General features: G+C 46.7%; 2 protein-coding genes across 2 annotated transcripts; one reads left to right on the top strand and one right to left on the bottom strand.

Annotated features, from left to right (window-relative positions):
- Positions 1–3034: 3034 nt before the first annotated feature.
- On the bottom strand, positions 3035–7475 carry FAM174C (family with sequence similarity 174 member C). The gene is made up of 3 exons (XM_089535738.1): positions 7065–7475; positions 5684–5800; positions 3035–4133 (listed from the first exon to the last, which is right to left on the bottom strand). The coding sequence occupies exons 1-3, from the start codon at positions 7376–7378 to the stop codon at positions 4130–4132; spliced, it is 435 nt and encodes a 144-aa protein (XP_089391864.1). The 5' UTR covers positions 7379–7475; the 3' UTR covers positions 3035–4129.
- Positions 7476–7691: 216 nt separating this feature from the next.
- On the top strand, positions 7692–15613 carry ATP5F1D (ATP synthase F1 subunit delta). The gene is made up of 5 exons (XM_089535737.1): positions 7692–8242; positions 9107–9260; positions 10413–10501; positions 11616–11743; positions 15469–15613. Exons 1-4 carry the CDS (start codon positions 8096–8098, stop codon positions 11736–11738), a joined length of 513 nt encoding a protein of 170 aa, XP_089391863.1. The 5' UTR covers positions 7692–8095; the 3' UTR covers positions 11739–11743; positions 15469–15613.
- The last annotated feature ends 210 nt before the right edge of the window (positions 15614–15823 follow it).

The raw sequence follows: 15823 nt of genomic DNA on the forward strand, positions 1-15823 counted from the left end.
GCAATGCTACGAATTTAGGGACTGGAGGAAAAATGTTGCCCAACACACACACACCCATGCGCTGCATGTGTCTGTTGCCACCCCAAATACTTCCATTTTCTTCTGCGGTCTCTTTCAAAATGCCAACAAGAGTTGATGTTGTGTTATAAGATTTGGACTGCTGTAAGATTACAGGCATACCTCAGGTAACACAGCTTCTGGCAAAGAAGCTCCTTTTTACAAAGCCTTCTGATAGCCACCCAGACATCCTTTTTCTTCCAGTCCTCCGTCCAACTGGATTTTTCCCCCTGGCAGCACTGGCGTTGGAAAGATTGCGATGGAGCACCGGAGAAACACAGATCTATGTTTGGATACCAACATGGAAACCATAAGAAAAGTGGAGGGTAGCGAAATCATTTTTTAAATGCTTTTGTTCACTTATGCAAGGCTTACCTTGCCTGGTTGTTTCATTTCACATATACCTACAGTTAGTTGTGAATTAAAAGTCCGCTGAAATATGTTGATCTTGGTCGAAAACACACTGCAGAAACAATCCAGTTTGAGACCACTTTAACTACCATGCCTCAATGCTAGGGAATTTCAGCAACTGTGGTTTTGTGACACATTTAGCCTTCTCTGTCAGACAGCTCTGGTGCCACAATAAACTACAGTTCCCAGGATTCTCTAGCACTGAGCCAGGGCAGTTGAAGCGATTGCAAACTGGATTATTTCTGCAATGTGTTTAGGACCCTTCTCTTCTTTTCTGTGGTGTCAGAACCTCTCACTATTCTTTCTGTGTTATTTCTGCCTCTGGGACTACATTTTCTGTTCAGTGATGTCCAAGAACACATACAAGTATATATCAGCTATATTTGCATATATACATTATAGGATAGCAGACTAAAAGAAAATGGATCTCCTCAGTGACCAAAGTGGATCTCCCGTTTGAAACCAACAGAATAAAACATCCCCACCGACGTTAATGGATACAAACACACACACAGCCACAAACACTCAGTTTCCCAACATCAGGTTTTAAGCACAAAAGATTCCAGAGGATGGACTGTTTATTCTTCTTTAGCTGAAGATTAGCAGATTTATTTCCACTCCAGAACAAACAAAACTCGGGAAGGAAAAACCCTGCACCCCATCAATCACAGTTTTAAGAAAAGATTAGTTCTCTTTGTCTGTATGGTTTTAAAAATGAAAATATTCATGGTTTTGTAAGTGTGTGTATGCGCACGCGCACACACTCGTGCATGCACACATTTCAAATTGCAGCCAGCTATCCCTCCCAATTTGGCCCCTTTCCAGATCAGCTGAACCACAATTCCCATGTTGCTGTGGATGAGGGGAGCTGAAGTCCACAACAGCTGGAGGACGCAGGGCTGGGGACAGGCAAAGAGTTGCAATAATCTTAAAGGGGTGAGCAATACACGATCCTCTATAGCTCCCATCAGGCCCTGGCCGGCACCGCTAATAGTGAGGGACCATGGGAGTTGCAGTCGATGTCTATGGAAGGGCCCTTCCTTTCCATAGCAACACACATGTGTGGGCACACCTTGTACCCAGAGAACAAGCCTGGCCTAAACTCTTCTCAAATACAGCATTGCCAAAGATTATAAACTGTTATAATGCAAAGACACAACTCGTTGGTCACCGGTTAGAGGACTGGTTAGTGAGAAAACAGGATGTTGATTTTGCTAGCCAGAAAGAAAAAAGATGATCCACTTCACATTTCAGCAAGGAATGTCTCACAAAGAAAACAGTATGACTGGAATTGTTTGAAGAGGGATTGTGTTTGCAGCGCAAAGCCACAAAAGAGGAATGAAGAGCAAATATTGCCAGGGAGTAGAGTCAAATTCAAATGGACTTGGTTCTTTGGGGAAGTGAGGTGGGGGATTAATCCTTGCCACTCATCCAAGAAGGGGAAGAGGAAAGATTTGTAAAGCTATGGCTACTAATCCCAGGCCGGCATGTAGCTCCCCTGGCACCAAGGTAGGCAAAGCATAGCTCATGGACCATGCGTGGCCCACAAGGCAGTTTTTATGGCCCACAAGACCGCACAAAGCCCCAAAAGGACCGGGGGGGGGGGGAGTAAACATAAAAAGAGTTTCTGTTTCTAGAAGCATCCAGTTTTCTGATGTGGAATTTGTGGTACTTGAACTGGCAAAGGAGACACACAAAAATCCAAACATGCACAAGTTCCAGCACGGCCAGTTTTGATTCCATGCCCTTATCTGCATCCCTTGTTCCAAGCAAGGTGCCAAGGCAGAAACTATGGTCCTACTCCTGTAAAAATTGCCTATGCCTGCCTAACGCCATGAGCAGTCTGTGGCACGAGTGTGAATCCTGAGGCCCTCCAGATGTTGTTGGGACTAGAATACAGGTGGGCAATTGCACAGGCGTCAGGGGCCAACTCCCCCCAAACCCTCCCCATGGACTGCCTCCTCTACAGCACATCCAAACTCTTTTGTTTGCTCTGCAGTCGCTCTCAAAATGAAAAGACATTGTCTTACTTGCTGTCACCATTTTGAGAGGGACTAAAAAGGAAAGCAGAGGCATTTGGAGGTAGTGCAGTGTTCTCAGGTGCTTGAACAGGGGAAGGTGGGGAGTTTTTCATGTTTTTCACATGTTTGGGGGAATTTTCTGCCTGACTTAGGAGCAAAAATTGCCAAAAAAAAAAAAAACCCCTCATACCAAATTAATTCCTTTTCCAAAATTTGGGAGGCTTCAAAGGGACTGGAAAGTGGGTTCTAAGCACCACAATGTGCTTACCCTGCTACAACTCACAGTATCTCCTACTCAGCCTAGACCCTCCTCTTTGCATTCCTGGGGAGAAATTTTTTAAAAACCAAACAAACCTTTTCTTGCAACCATTGCATGTAAACCCAGCACTGCTTTTAATGTGAAAACTCGTTTCTATTGCTCAGCAACTGAGCCTGTGTGACATCTACCCCTCACAGCAGGGCTGGACAAAGTGTGGACCCAGGGCTGCTTTTGTGGCCCCTAGGACTTCACAGTTTACTGTTTTCCAATTTTTGGCACCCCAAAAGCCCTCCAGAAGCCCTCCTCCGGGCTATTTTAGGCCCAGTAAAGGGCTTTTTAACAAACAAGAAGCAAACAGAAAGCAATTTTCTGCTTACTACCTGTAGTAATAAAGGCCTTTCCTGGGCCTAAAACCATAGCAAATGTGTCCCTGTACTCTCTAAGGAGCATTTGAGAACAAAAAAAATGGAGATTTCTCTTTACAGATGAGGATCCCTCGAGGGCTAAAACTGCCCCATAGTTTCCAATGATTACTCATCTGAGCTTTAGGAAGTTAGGTTGGTGCCCAGAATTCAAACATTTCCTGCTAACCTGAAACAGGCTGAAAACCACAGAGGGCACAAAGGGGTTCGGGGAGTGGAAGAATCCCTTCCAAAAGAATGAGGTGCCAGCACCAAGTTTTAGCCAGCTGAACAACCAGACTCCTATGTTGTTCTGCCTCCAGTAACTCTTCCTAGAACCCTCTTGCTCAACACTTAACAGTTTCCAGAAGCTTATGGCAGAATCCCAAAGCTACTGAGGCTACTCTGAAATGTCTGGAGAACAAGCCAATATCAAGTTCAGGTAGAAGCCAAACCGTGTGGACCGCTGCAGTTTCCCAACCCGTTACCTGGAGGATGAGCCAATGGAGCAACTATCTCATTATCCTGAAGCCCACAAGCTCAACTACGTGGGAACAAATTTTATTGACCAATCCAGGATGAAGGCAGGTGGTCCTCAAGGATGGTGGCTTAGTATCACAGCCTCTGGTCCTACCGCCGATAGGAATGTATAAAGACACACAAAGACATACATTTTGATTCCTTCACTCGTGTACCCCATCCAATTCTCTTTCACCTTTGGTCCCCAGCCAGCTACATTCATCTTGTCAGTTTGGGAGGCAAAATGCCAGCTATCCATGTCAGTCTGGGACGCCAGCCATCCTGGTTCAACAAGAGGAAGGGCTCACACAAAGCAGCATCTCTTCAGGAAAACAAATCCCACAGTGTTAAAAAATAAAAAGAGAGAGAGAAAACAAGGAATCAGGAAAAAGGTGGCTGGCGACAGTGGCTCTGTACCTCCTCTGTTCAAAGGCTGGCACGTCACACCATGGGCACCATCATCATCTAAAGGGGGGAAGAAAAACACAGAAGATTAGACTACCATAGTGTTCTCTGCGCAGGACTGCCCTTGAAGACTGTCCAGAAAGTCCAGCTACTATACAAAGGCAGCCATCTTTTCATTGGTAGAGTAAAACAACTGGAATATGTGACACCAACTCTAGACTCTCAGCTGGAGTGTAAGGACAAATGACCCACCAGAAACTGATTCTGATTCCCATTTATCTAGAATATTTCTACCTGGTCCTCAGAAAAAGGCTCCCAGGGTGGCTTACAAGTCATCATTAAAACAGTTCCCTGTCCTCAGGCTTACAATCTAAATTAGACGCAAAACATAAAGGGAAAAGAATGGCATTGGAGAGGGATTATGTCCATCAGGTGCTGGCTGCTCTTCTCTCCCTAAAGGGCCACAAAAACTGCATTTGGAACATGGAGGCAGGGAGGCCCCTTATCGGCTGCTTGGGCCAAAGCGTGATAGAGCTGTGCTGGGCTGCTCTTCTTTGAGGCGACAGCAGTGAAAACTGAAAGATGGAGGGAAAATCTGTCACCAAGCCGTGATGGAACTGTGGCTAGCTGCTCTTCTATCCATCTGATGTCACAGCAATGGCAGCAGGAATGTAGGAAGGAGCTCTCAACGGTTGTTGGACCAAGACAAGATGGCAGCTGTGCCCTGCTGCTCTTCTCTCTCTCAGAGGCCAGGAGCACTGCAGTTGATATGGTCCCTGACTATTACTTATGCTGGCTGGGACTGATGGAAGGTGGAATCTAACACCATCTGCAACATGACATGCATACTATAGGTCTAGCCAAGAGACATGAAAAGAAGAAGTGCCCTGTCTCCATCCACCATCATCCAGAGGGAGAGAAAGGCAAGCCAGCTCCATTGGGCCTAATCAGAGTAAGAAGAAGGGCCCTTCCTCCAGTCCATCTGCCATGGTCCAGGCATCAGAGGGAGAGAAGATCTGCTGGCTTTTTCCCCTTCCCTACTGCCATTCCCTTCTCCTTTTATGTCTTGTCTCTTTAGATTGGAAGCCTGAGGGCAGAGAAATGTCTAATTAACAATTTGTGAGCCACTCTGGCTGAAGAGTGGGGTATAAATAAATAATTATGATTATTATTATTATTTACCTATGTACTTGACTGTAAGTCAACCTCACATACAAGTCCAGGGTAGGTTTTGGAACCAAAGTTATGGATGTTTGATATAACCCATGGATACATTCAGGGTAAAACTTAGGGACGTGTAACAAAGGATGTAAAGGATGAAGTGAAGGAAAACAATGCGAAGGGATTTACACGACTCCAGCAGGCTTCAAAATAAAGCCTGGATGGATGAGAGAGTAGAGGAGGTTGCTTCTGGGGCAGATAATCTTCTTGCCTTTCACCAGGGGATGGTTCCTTTTCCTGAAAGAGTTAAAATCCAGTGCTTAACATTGAGCCATGGATGAGCTGATTCAGTTTTTTTGGTGTGTGTGTGTGTGTTTCAATTTCTTTTAACTAAAATGTCTACTTATACATGAGTATCTACAGCGTGTACCAGTGCAGTGAACACTCACCGCCTCAGGTTCCTCGTTTCGAACACCGTATCTTCGTCGCTCTCTAGAGAGGCCATCTCCATGGGGTCTTCAGAGTTCGACAAGAGGCCATATTTTTTCCGCGGAGGCTTCCGTGTCCTGAAAAAAAGCAGTTACATCCGCCATCAGTGGCAGCATCTACCAAAACCCTGCGACATTATATACCACGGCCTAGACATGTGAAATCTCCTTTGTAGAACGACAAAGTAAAATGTTCTAAGACAAGGGGTTTATGCATTTACTGCCTTAAAATCACGCAAGAGGAAGATTTTTATGTATAACTTCATGCAGTGTCAGAGCATTCCTGGCCTTGATTTGCATTTCTCAGCTTCTTTTAGGATATTGTGACGCTACTTTATGTCCGCTTGCTTTGTTGCTGTGTTTTTATCTGTTGTTGCTGGCTGCATTCACACTCTGGAATTATACACACACACACACACACACACACACACTTGTCTCTCCATATTCACTAGGGTTAGGGGCACAAGACCCCCGTGAATATGGAGGACACCTCTCTAGGAATCTCTAGGTCCTCCAGGCAACTCTGTGGCCAACGTCCGACAGACACTGACCATAGAACTCCAATGGAGGAGCTACAAAGGCCTAGTAGAGTGTCCTCTCTAGGAATCTCTAGGTCCTCCAGGCAACTCTGTGGTCAATGTCCGACAGACACTGAGCATAGAAATTGCGCTGGAGGAGCTACAATGGCCAAGTAGAGTGTCCTCTCTAACAATCTCTAGGTCCTCCAGGGCAACTCTGTGGTCAACGTCCGACAGACACTGGCCATAGAGTTGCAATGGAAGAGCTACAAAGGCCTAGTAGAGTGTCCTCTCTAGGAATCTCTAGGTCCTCCAGGGCAACTCTGTGGTCAACATCCAACAGACACTGAGCATAGAACTGCACTGGAGGAGCTACAAAGGCCTAGTAGAGTATTCTCTCTAGGAATCTCTAGGTCTTTCAGTGCAACCTTTAGTTAAAGCTGACCATAGAGTTGCACTGGAGGACCTAGAGATTCCTAGAGAGGACATATTAATCAAATGCGTGAATGTTCAAATCCGCAAATATGGAGGGATGAGTGTACAGTATATTAAAAAAGAACTCCCCTATAGCTTTTTATATATGTAAATATACATATATATATATATATATATATATATTAAAAAGTAACTTTCCTATACATATAGATACACATATTAAAAAGCAGCTTCCCTGTATCTCTGGGAGGTGACCAATTCTGGCCCCGCCCACTTATCTCAGACCCCGCCCACTTATCTCAGACCCCGCCCACCTACACACGAATACCGCCCACTCCACAGAACCACGCCCACTTCGCCCTTGGCCCCGCCCCCAGGCCCCTCCTCACCGCAGAGCGCGGCCCCCGACGTAGTAAAGGAGTCCGAAGCCGACCAGGACGGCGACGACGTAGAGCGCGCGGTGGAGGGCCGAGAGCCCAAGGCCCAGCCCCGAAGGCGACGAGGAAAGCCCCGAGGAGGACCCGGATGTCGTCGCCGCCTCCTCCGTCGAAGGCGCGGTGGGCGCCGCAGGGCCCTCATGGCGGCTGTGGCCCTGGGGGCCCTGGCCCGCCTCTCCTGTCTCGTTCACCTTCGGCCCCGTTGCTGCCACTAGCGCCGCCCCAAACGCCAACCACCAAACGAAGCGCGGAGCCGACGCCGCCATTCGGCCCGTGGCTAAATTAAGTAAATAGCAAAGCGGCACAGCGGAGGTAAAAGTAGTCGGCCGCGCCGGAAGTGGCGCAGGGGACCTGGTGCAAGGACGGACCGACTTCCGGTTACCATAGAGTGGCACTGGCTAGAACGGAAAGAGGATTCCATAGAGACTACAGGGCTAGAGCGGTGCTCTTCATACTCTAGCTGTGTGACCTTTGTTTGAAAGCAAAGCGGAAGTGCTTGTTTTTCATTAAGAGATACCTCTGAAATGGCCATTTCTGTCACGAAAAGTACCTACCAACAGGATTAGCGTCTAATTTTTTTTAAAAAAGGCCTCGAACGGGCGGAGTTAAGACTTGGAAAAGAATAGCACTACATTTCCCATGCAGCGTTGCGGCGGCGCCCAATGAGTGAGTGCGGCTAGGATACCGCGAGGCCTCACGGGAAATGAAGTTTTCAGTGGGTGACTCGGAATGTGTCAGACAGCCTTTTTTTGTCGGCCGAAGGGGTTTCTGGGAATTGGAGTCCGCCGCCTCCCTCACGCGGGCTTCGGGGCCTGATGGGACATCACCTTCACCTCTGAGCGCCTAAAATGGCGTCGGCGGCATTTCCGGCGGAAGCGGAAGAGTGATGCGTTCCGCTCGCGAGGCAGGCTGGGAGTTGTAGTTCGGACGGTTTCCCTCTTCTGTTCTCCTGGTCGCCGTCCTCCTTCGCCCTTGGCTCCGCCATGCTGCCGCTGCTCCCCGCCGGACGAAGCCTCTTGGCCCGCGCCTTGGCCCTGGGCTCCCGGGGATCCCTCCGGGGCTATGCAGAGGCCGCCCCTGCCGCCTCGGGCCAGGCCCAGATGGCCTTCACCTTCGCCTCGCCCTCCCAGGTGAGAAGAGGTTGGGGACTTTGGCTGCATACACACTGGGGAAATAACCCGGTTTGGAACCGCTCTAACTGCTCTGGCTCAAGGCTATGGAATTCTGGGAGTTGGGGTTTGCCTGCTTGCCTACAAAGGCCCAGCAGAGCATCCTCTCTAGGAATAATCTCTAGGTCTTTCAGGGCGACGTTTAGTTAAAGTTGACCATAGAGTTGCGCTGGAGGACCTAGATCTTCCTAGAGAGGACATATTCATCGGATCCGCGAGAACGGAGGGGCGGCTGAACAGTGAAACACCACGGTTTAAAAACCATCTGGATAGCCAGCCGCAAGAGACCGACTGGCCTTTGATGCTGCTTTGAATTTGGGCAGCATTCTCAGCTGCTGAATCCCTTCTTCCGGAAGGTCGCTCCAGAGTCTTGGGGCGGATGGACGGAGGAAACGTCACCTGGATGACATTGGCCACCTTGCCCTAAGGATGCTCTCTCGCCATCGTCCGTTTACAGGAGGCAGCAATGGTCAACTTCTCCTGGATGCCTTTTGCCCCGGAAACCCCACGATGAGGCTGTTCGAAATGACGCAAGAGACAGTTTAGTCAGAGAGCTCTGGTGCCACGACAAACTACAATCCCTAGTATCTTATAGCATTGAGCCAAGGCAGTTAAAGTGGAGTCAGACTGGATAGTTTCCGCACTGCAGCCGCAGCCTGAGCCAAAAGCTCAGCTATGAACTTCCTTCTCTCAGTCTCAAAGACTTGCATCCTGATCCAGACTAACGCAGCTATATATCTCTGAGGTTGATTACAGTGTTGCAGAGCTCCCACGTTTTTACGGTTGCTTTGCCTTGATACCGATCTCCTCTCTTTCTTTCCTCAGGTTTACTACAACGCAGCCCACGTGAAGCAAGTGGATGTCCCCACCCTGAGTGGCTCCTTCGGCATCTTGGCTGCCCATGTCCCAACCCTGCAGGTCCTGAAGCCCGGCGTTGTGACCGTCTTTGCCGAGGACGGGTCCTCCTCAAAGTACTTTGGTGAGCCTTGGATCCTGGGGGTAGTGGAATCGCAGGATCTTAAGAGTTGGAAAGGGCCACAAGGGGCATCCAATCCAATCCCCTGCCATACAGGAACACACAACTACAGCACTCCTGAAAGATGACCATCCAACTTCTTTTGAAAGGCATCCAAAGAAAGAAAGGTCACTGCCCTCCGAGGCAGGCTGAGTAACTCCGACAGTCAAGAAACGCTTCCTAATGTTTAAATGGAATCTCTTTTCTAGAAATTTGAGCCCATTGGTTCATGTTTTAGTCTCTGAAACAGCAGGACATGAGCTTACTCCTTCCTCTACATGGCATCCCTTCTGTTACGTCACCTCTCCCATTCTCCAAGCTAAACTAGCAACAGATAGTGTCATGGGAGAAGCTGGGGTGGCCGTCTAGAGATGTCCAGAGCAGGATGGGGAGCTCTCAGGATATCCAGATTTGACCTCTGGGCTTGGAAACTGACACTTACTTCAGTATGCAATGAATAGTGGTTGGCTTGTCATCTTTCAGGATTGTTTCAGTTTCGTATTCCTGTATGGAGAACATGGCCTGTGGGGGTCCCTTCCATCTCTAAGGTTCTATGTATTCCATTTGTAGCCCATGTTTCCACACCTCAGCACAACATGGTACGCATAGATTTCCTCTTCTCCATCTCCTCCTCCACAGCCACCATGTAATGTAGAGTCAGGCTGGACAAGAATGTAATTGCCCCAAGGTCTTCCCAGGTCTGAATCTAGCACTCTAACCACAATACGCCGCACTGAGACTGAAAGAAGAAACCATCTACCGTACTCTATAATATCATCTTCGTTGTGCCATGTGACAAGTAGTTTCTTCCAGGCATTTTATTTTTGCATCTGGTTTATCCATCCCATGTCTGGCTACTGGTTTTTATTTGTTTTATAACACTTAATTTTTATAAAGGGAGAGGTGGGAAAGATAAATAAAAGTTATTACTATTATAGTTGTTGTTGTGCTTCTAAATAGTTTTAATGCTATTTGCACACAACTGTAGAGCTTTGGTTATCAGTCAGCATAAAAGTGCAATAATAAATATTTAAGTCAACAAATAAATGATGGGATTTTCGATGGTTCGTTACTGACTTATTTTTCCCCTCTTGCTTTGCAATCTTCTTTCTGTAGTCAGTAGCGGTTCCATCACAGTAAATGCAGACTCCTCAGTCCAGCTACTAGCTGAGGAAGTGGCACTGTTGGATCAGCTTGATGTCACGGTTAGTAACTGTTTCTCCCCTTCTTCTCCACACCCCTGTTTTTGTTTAGTTCTTAGTTGCTGTCAAGTCACCTTCAACTTATAGCAACCCTATGAATGAAAGTTCTCCAGTTCTCCCTATCCTCAGCAGCAGCCTTGCTAAGATCTTGGAAACTCAGAGCAGCCGTGACTTCCTTGAGGAAGCCTATCTCCCTGTAATGTTTTCACATCCCATCTTTCCATTATATGCCTTGTGCAGCTTCAGACTTTCCTTTCACCTCTGAGCAAGTCAACAGCTGAACATCCTTTCCGCTTGAGTCCAGTTGCATCCTTAGCCACAGCACTGCTTGTAGTTGTCCTCTGCTTGAGTAGCTCATTGAGTGCCTTCTGACCTAAGGTCTCATCTTCTGACACTGTCTCATTTCATTCTGGATTGTCTCTTATGTTTTTCATTGTAGAAGACGTTCAAAAGGCAGTTATCATGCCTCCCTCTGCACAGTACCCTTGGTATCCACTGGGGTTTGGTTCCAGGACTCTCCATGGATACCAAAAACCATGGATGCACAAGTCCTATTATATATAGTGGCATAGGAAAATGATTTCCAGTATATAAAATGGCAAAACCAAAGTTTGCTCTTTGGAATTTATATGTTTTAAAAATATTTTCAAGCCGTGGATGTTTGAATTTGCGGATAAAGAATCTGTGAATACAAGGGTTAGTAATGGTGCCGCTGTCACAGGCTCTGAGAGGTCTTCCACCACTGTCACACACACACACACACACACCCGCTACTGCTGCTGCCCAGTTGCTTTGGCACATTTGATCTGGGTCCTCAGCAAAAGCCTGTCTGATGTGGAAGACCATACCAGATGCACTGCTGCCATCAGCATAGCCTCTTGCCTTGCAGGAACTCAAAATCCCACCACAATGGAAAGTCCTGGTGGGCTATCCCCTTTATAAACCTCTCACATACTTTCCCCCAAAAAATCTACAATTGCTTAGTATGACTTTTATCAGGAGCAAGTTTCCCTCTCTGGTTTTCTGCTCCAAATGGGGGACTCGAGAGATGACACTTTAGGTTTCCCTTTGTGCAGAGCTTCAATTGCTAATCCAGTTACCCTCTTCCTGTTTGCAGGTGGCCAAGTCCAACCTGGAAAAGGCCTTGTCGGAGTTAGCCTCGGCCTCCGATGAAGCAGCGAAGGCAGAAGCCCAGATCCGTGTGGAAGCCAGTGAAGCAATCGTGAAAGCTCTGGAATGAGGATGGTAAGCAAGCACCTTCTGATGTATTTCTTGTTAGCCTAACCAGAGTCTCCTTTCTCTTTCTCAGTCCTGTCTTAGTGGCTCGGTTTCCAGTGGCAATGCAGGCTGGCTTGGAAAGAGCAACACCTTTCAGCCAAAATTTTATCCATAGTTAACATGCACATGTGAAACAAAACAACCAGGTCTGGTCACTCTTCCTAAACAGTAGACCTTCTGTATTGGCAGGATGGCAATCTGCTGATTTGACCACCTGTGGATTGCCGCAGCCCATATTATTTAATGTTGACATAATGCGTCCACACGCACATCACCTCTCCTGAATACTATGGGGCACAATCATCTGCAAGGGACCCAGGAACTAAAGCCCTGTGGATGGGAAGGGTCCACTGTATCCCAATTGCACTAAAAAGTGTGACCTGCTTTATTTATTTATTTGTACCAGTAGTGAGTAACATTTGATCTTCCAGATGTTTAGTATTACAAGGCCCACAGTCTCTTTCCCTTGTTCATGCTGGCCAGAGCTTCTGCAAGCTGAAGCCCAAAATATCTGGAGGGCCAAAGAATACCCACTTTTGTCTTACAGGTTTATTATGTAAGATTTATGGGATTTATAATCCTACCTTTCTCCCAAAATGGGATTCTGACCAGCTGGCACCTGAACTGGAAGCCATGATTTGGAAGGGATGCCAACATGTATTCCAGACAACAGGATTGAGACCCCCATGTATAAGTAATTTCGGATTTATGAATGATTCATGCAAATGACATATTGAGAGAGTGTGTGTGTGTGTGTTGATGCTGCCTTTTCCTGCAGTACATTGTGTTTGCTACTGGAAACACACATAGTGGGCTGCATCCTGAATGAGGCGTGAGCAACTTTTGGAGGGTATGTTTTTATTTTATATGCTGACCTTCTCCTAGAGCAGGACCCAAGACAGATCACAGAAGAATCAGTTAAAACCCATCAATACAGTTTTTAAAACAGTTAAAATAATCACATTTAAAACAGTATGGAATTTAATTAGACAGAGTGCAGAGGTTAAAAAACAAACCAAGCACACACTCCAGTAAGAAGACTCTGTGGGAGTGATTACATATTGAAAGCAGAGGGTGGGAGCTGCCACTGAAAAGGCCCTATCTCTTGGCCTCACCACAACTTGTGGATCATAAGACCCTGGCAGGTTTGTACAGGACAGCACTGTTAAAAAACTGAATTAATTGAAAAGCAGAAGCCATGTAGGGGACATGAGAAAATTATGGTGGCTTGCTCACACTGTTCGCAGAGTCTCTCAGTTAGTTTGGTGCCTTATTCCCCTTTTCAGCTTGCTTTGCAAGCAGCACCTATGGTCAGTCCCAAGCAAGCCACCATAGGTAAGAAAAACTGACCAAAAATGGACTCTGCATTGGATTAATGGACCTTGTCCTAATTTGCAAGCGTTGAAAGAGTGGGTCATTAAATAATGGGGCATTGAAAGGTGGGGGTTTCCTGCATAGGGAGATAGCATCTTTCAGATCATCTGGACCTGAGCTATACAGGGCTTTATAGGTCATGATGACAAGCACTTTCACTTGTGCCTGGAAACAAACCAGTAAAGTGCAGCCCTGAGCCATGATTTGCAGATTCATTCAGTCAGAACTGTCAATACTAGATGGAAAAGAGTTAGGGTTAGGTTTCTGGCCATCTGTCAGGTATGTTTTGATTGAGAGTTCCTGCATGGCGGGGGTTAGACTGGATGGCCCTTGTGGTCTCTTCCAACTCTAGGATTCTGTGACATAACGAAAGATAAACTTTCTGCCGTTTGCAAAGAAAATTTTCTGAACTGTCACTCTGTATTTCCTAACATTAAAATAATATTTGGTGGGTTTTAATCCAAGCCAGCAGAGAGATCTAAAACTTGTCTTTGGATGCCAGGGCTCTGGGCTCAGATGGGAGCCTTGCTCTTGAGCATGTGCACAGTGCATTTACCATTATCTTGACTTACCTTTGTGCCTACATCCAGAGCACTATAACCCTGGTTAAGGTAGGCCACAGAGTATCAGCCAGAGCTTGGAAAAGTTACCTTTCTGAACCATGTGGAGGGGATGGAGGACGTCTCAGAGATGAAGTCCCTAAATAGTAGCATTTCCCAGTTCTGGTGTTGACTGTGAGGAAGAATTGGGCTGACTCTCCTCTCTATCAGATAACTGCCACTAGATGGCACAGCAAGGCAGATCGAGGGAGGAAAGAGCCAGCTCTCTGCAGTGAAGTCATAAGCCATGCATTTTCTCTGCTTCTTAACCCCGTGCGCATTTGCGGTAGTTTAATTCCCACAGTGACTTTTGGGCAGCAAATTAAGGCAGTAAGAGCCTTGAAGGCCGATCAGACCAAAGCATTGTTCTCTTTTAAGAGTGGCCACTCAGCTGCTTCAGCTGGAACCACCAAGGACAACATGAACACAAAAGCACCTTCCTGTTTGCATCCTCCAGTTACTGGAACTGAGAGGCATAATGCCTCTGATACAGGAAAAAGCATATCCAGCTTGACTGGGTGCCACTATCATCTTCTAAAAGCTGAAAGCCGTCCCATTTGGCAGGCCTTCATGCCTCTTGAAGTAGCAGATTTCTAGTTTTATCTGTGTGCTCCTCTTCTCTGCTTCTGATCAGACTGTGCCTGTTCTTTTTTTCGGCCCCCAGGCTGAGAATGTGGGAGTGAATTCAGCAGAAGATTGTGGGAGGAGGTTGCCTTGGAAAAGATCATTCTACCCCCAGCTCTTTGTGCCCAAGAGGATCCAAAGGATTGACTTTTGGGCTGCCAGCTCCCAGAACCTCCAGCCAACATGGCCAATAATAACTGAATAGAATAGAGCTTTCCAGGCTCTGTTCCTCAGATCCTAGTAGATTATGGGCCTTCCACAAACAAAGCACCAGATCTTGCTCCTTTCTCTAAAATAGGGATGAGAAATTATAACTCAAGATCCACATGCACCACCTAAAATGCACTTCTGTGGCCCTAAATTCCTCACAGTAACAACCCACTTCCATTTCTTTTTTTTAAAAAAACCCAAATGAGTGTGATTTTAACAAGGAAGAAAGCCTGCTAAATGAGTGAAACCATGAAAATGCCCCTATCCCACCCACACAAATGCTGCTTGAACCTCTTAATAACCCTCCCCAAAGACCTCTGTTTTCCTCTGCAGCCCCTTTCAAAATGGTGAGAAGAAGTGTCATGGTGTTACTTCTGATTGCCATTTTCAGAAGGAGTAGAGCGAAAAGGGGGTCTTTGGGCTTGCTTTGGAGTTGAGTGTGGCTCTTGAGGGGTCTGAAGATGTGATTAACACCTGGCTTCTGTGCACCCTTGTTCTAAAATATATTAAGTTTCTAGATTTCTTGATTCTGAATGAAGAATTGATTTTAAACATGTGTTTAGGAAGCTGTCCAGCTCTGAGTTCGACTCATGGGTTGTTGAACTCAGCATTATTTACCCTGCGTGGCAGCTACTTTCCATGCTGCAGATTGAGACTGCCCCCAGCACTCAGGCACATGCGACTCCCTGGGTGGCTTGTTGCTCCTGCTGGCCAAGCCCCACAGTTTTCAAGCCACCACTCCTCTGAGCCAGGAAGCAGGTAGCCAAACCGGTGCCGACATGTAGCACCTGGGCTTTCTGAAAACTGTTTGGGAGACTGTCGCATACCTCTTGTTGGACAGCTGTATTAGCTTCTCATCTTCCTCTTCTCCTCTGTGTATTCCAGGAAATCCCACCCTTGGCTGTGAGGAAATGGCTGTCTCTGCTGTGGACTTCCTCTTCCTCCTCACCTCTCTTTGTCTGGTTTGTACAGTTTGTGTGGGTAAAGCCCAACAATTAATAGTTCCTAATTAAAGAATGAAAAAGAAACAGTGAGCTGTTTTATTTATTCAGTAGCTTTTGTATTTTGTGTGATGCGACAGAGAGACCAGGAAGCACATATTTTTAAAACATAAAGCTTGATGATCCTTTTGGGGTGTCAGTGGCCATGTAAGGAAACAGGTTGTTGTGTGCCTTCTAGTGGTTTCTGACTTATGGCAACCCCAAGGTGAATCTGTCATGGGCTTTCCTTGGAAAGATTT

The sequence above is a fragment of the Sceloporus occidentalis genome, unplaced genomic scaffold, assembly GCF_023333645.1.
Source record: "Sceloporus occidentalis isolate IW3139 unplaced genomic scaffold, rSceOcc1.0.p SCAF_8, whole genome shotgun sequence".
In the NCBI taxonomy this organism is placed as follows: Eukaryota; Metazoa; Chordata; class Lepidosauria; order Squamata; family Phrynosomatidae; genus Sceloporus; species Sceloporus occidentalis.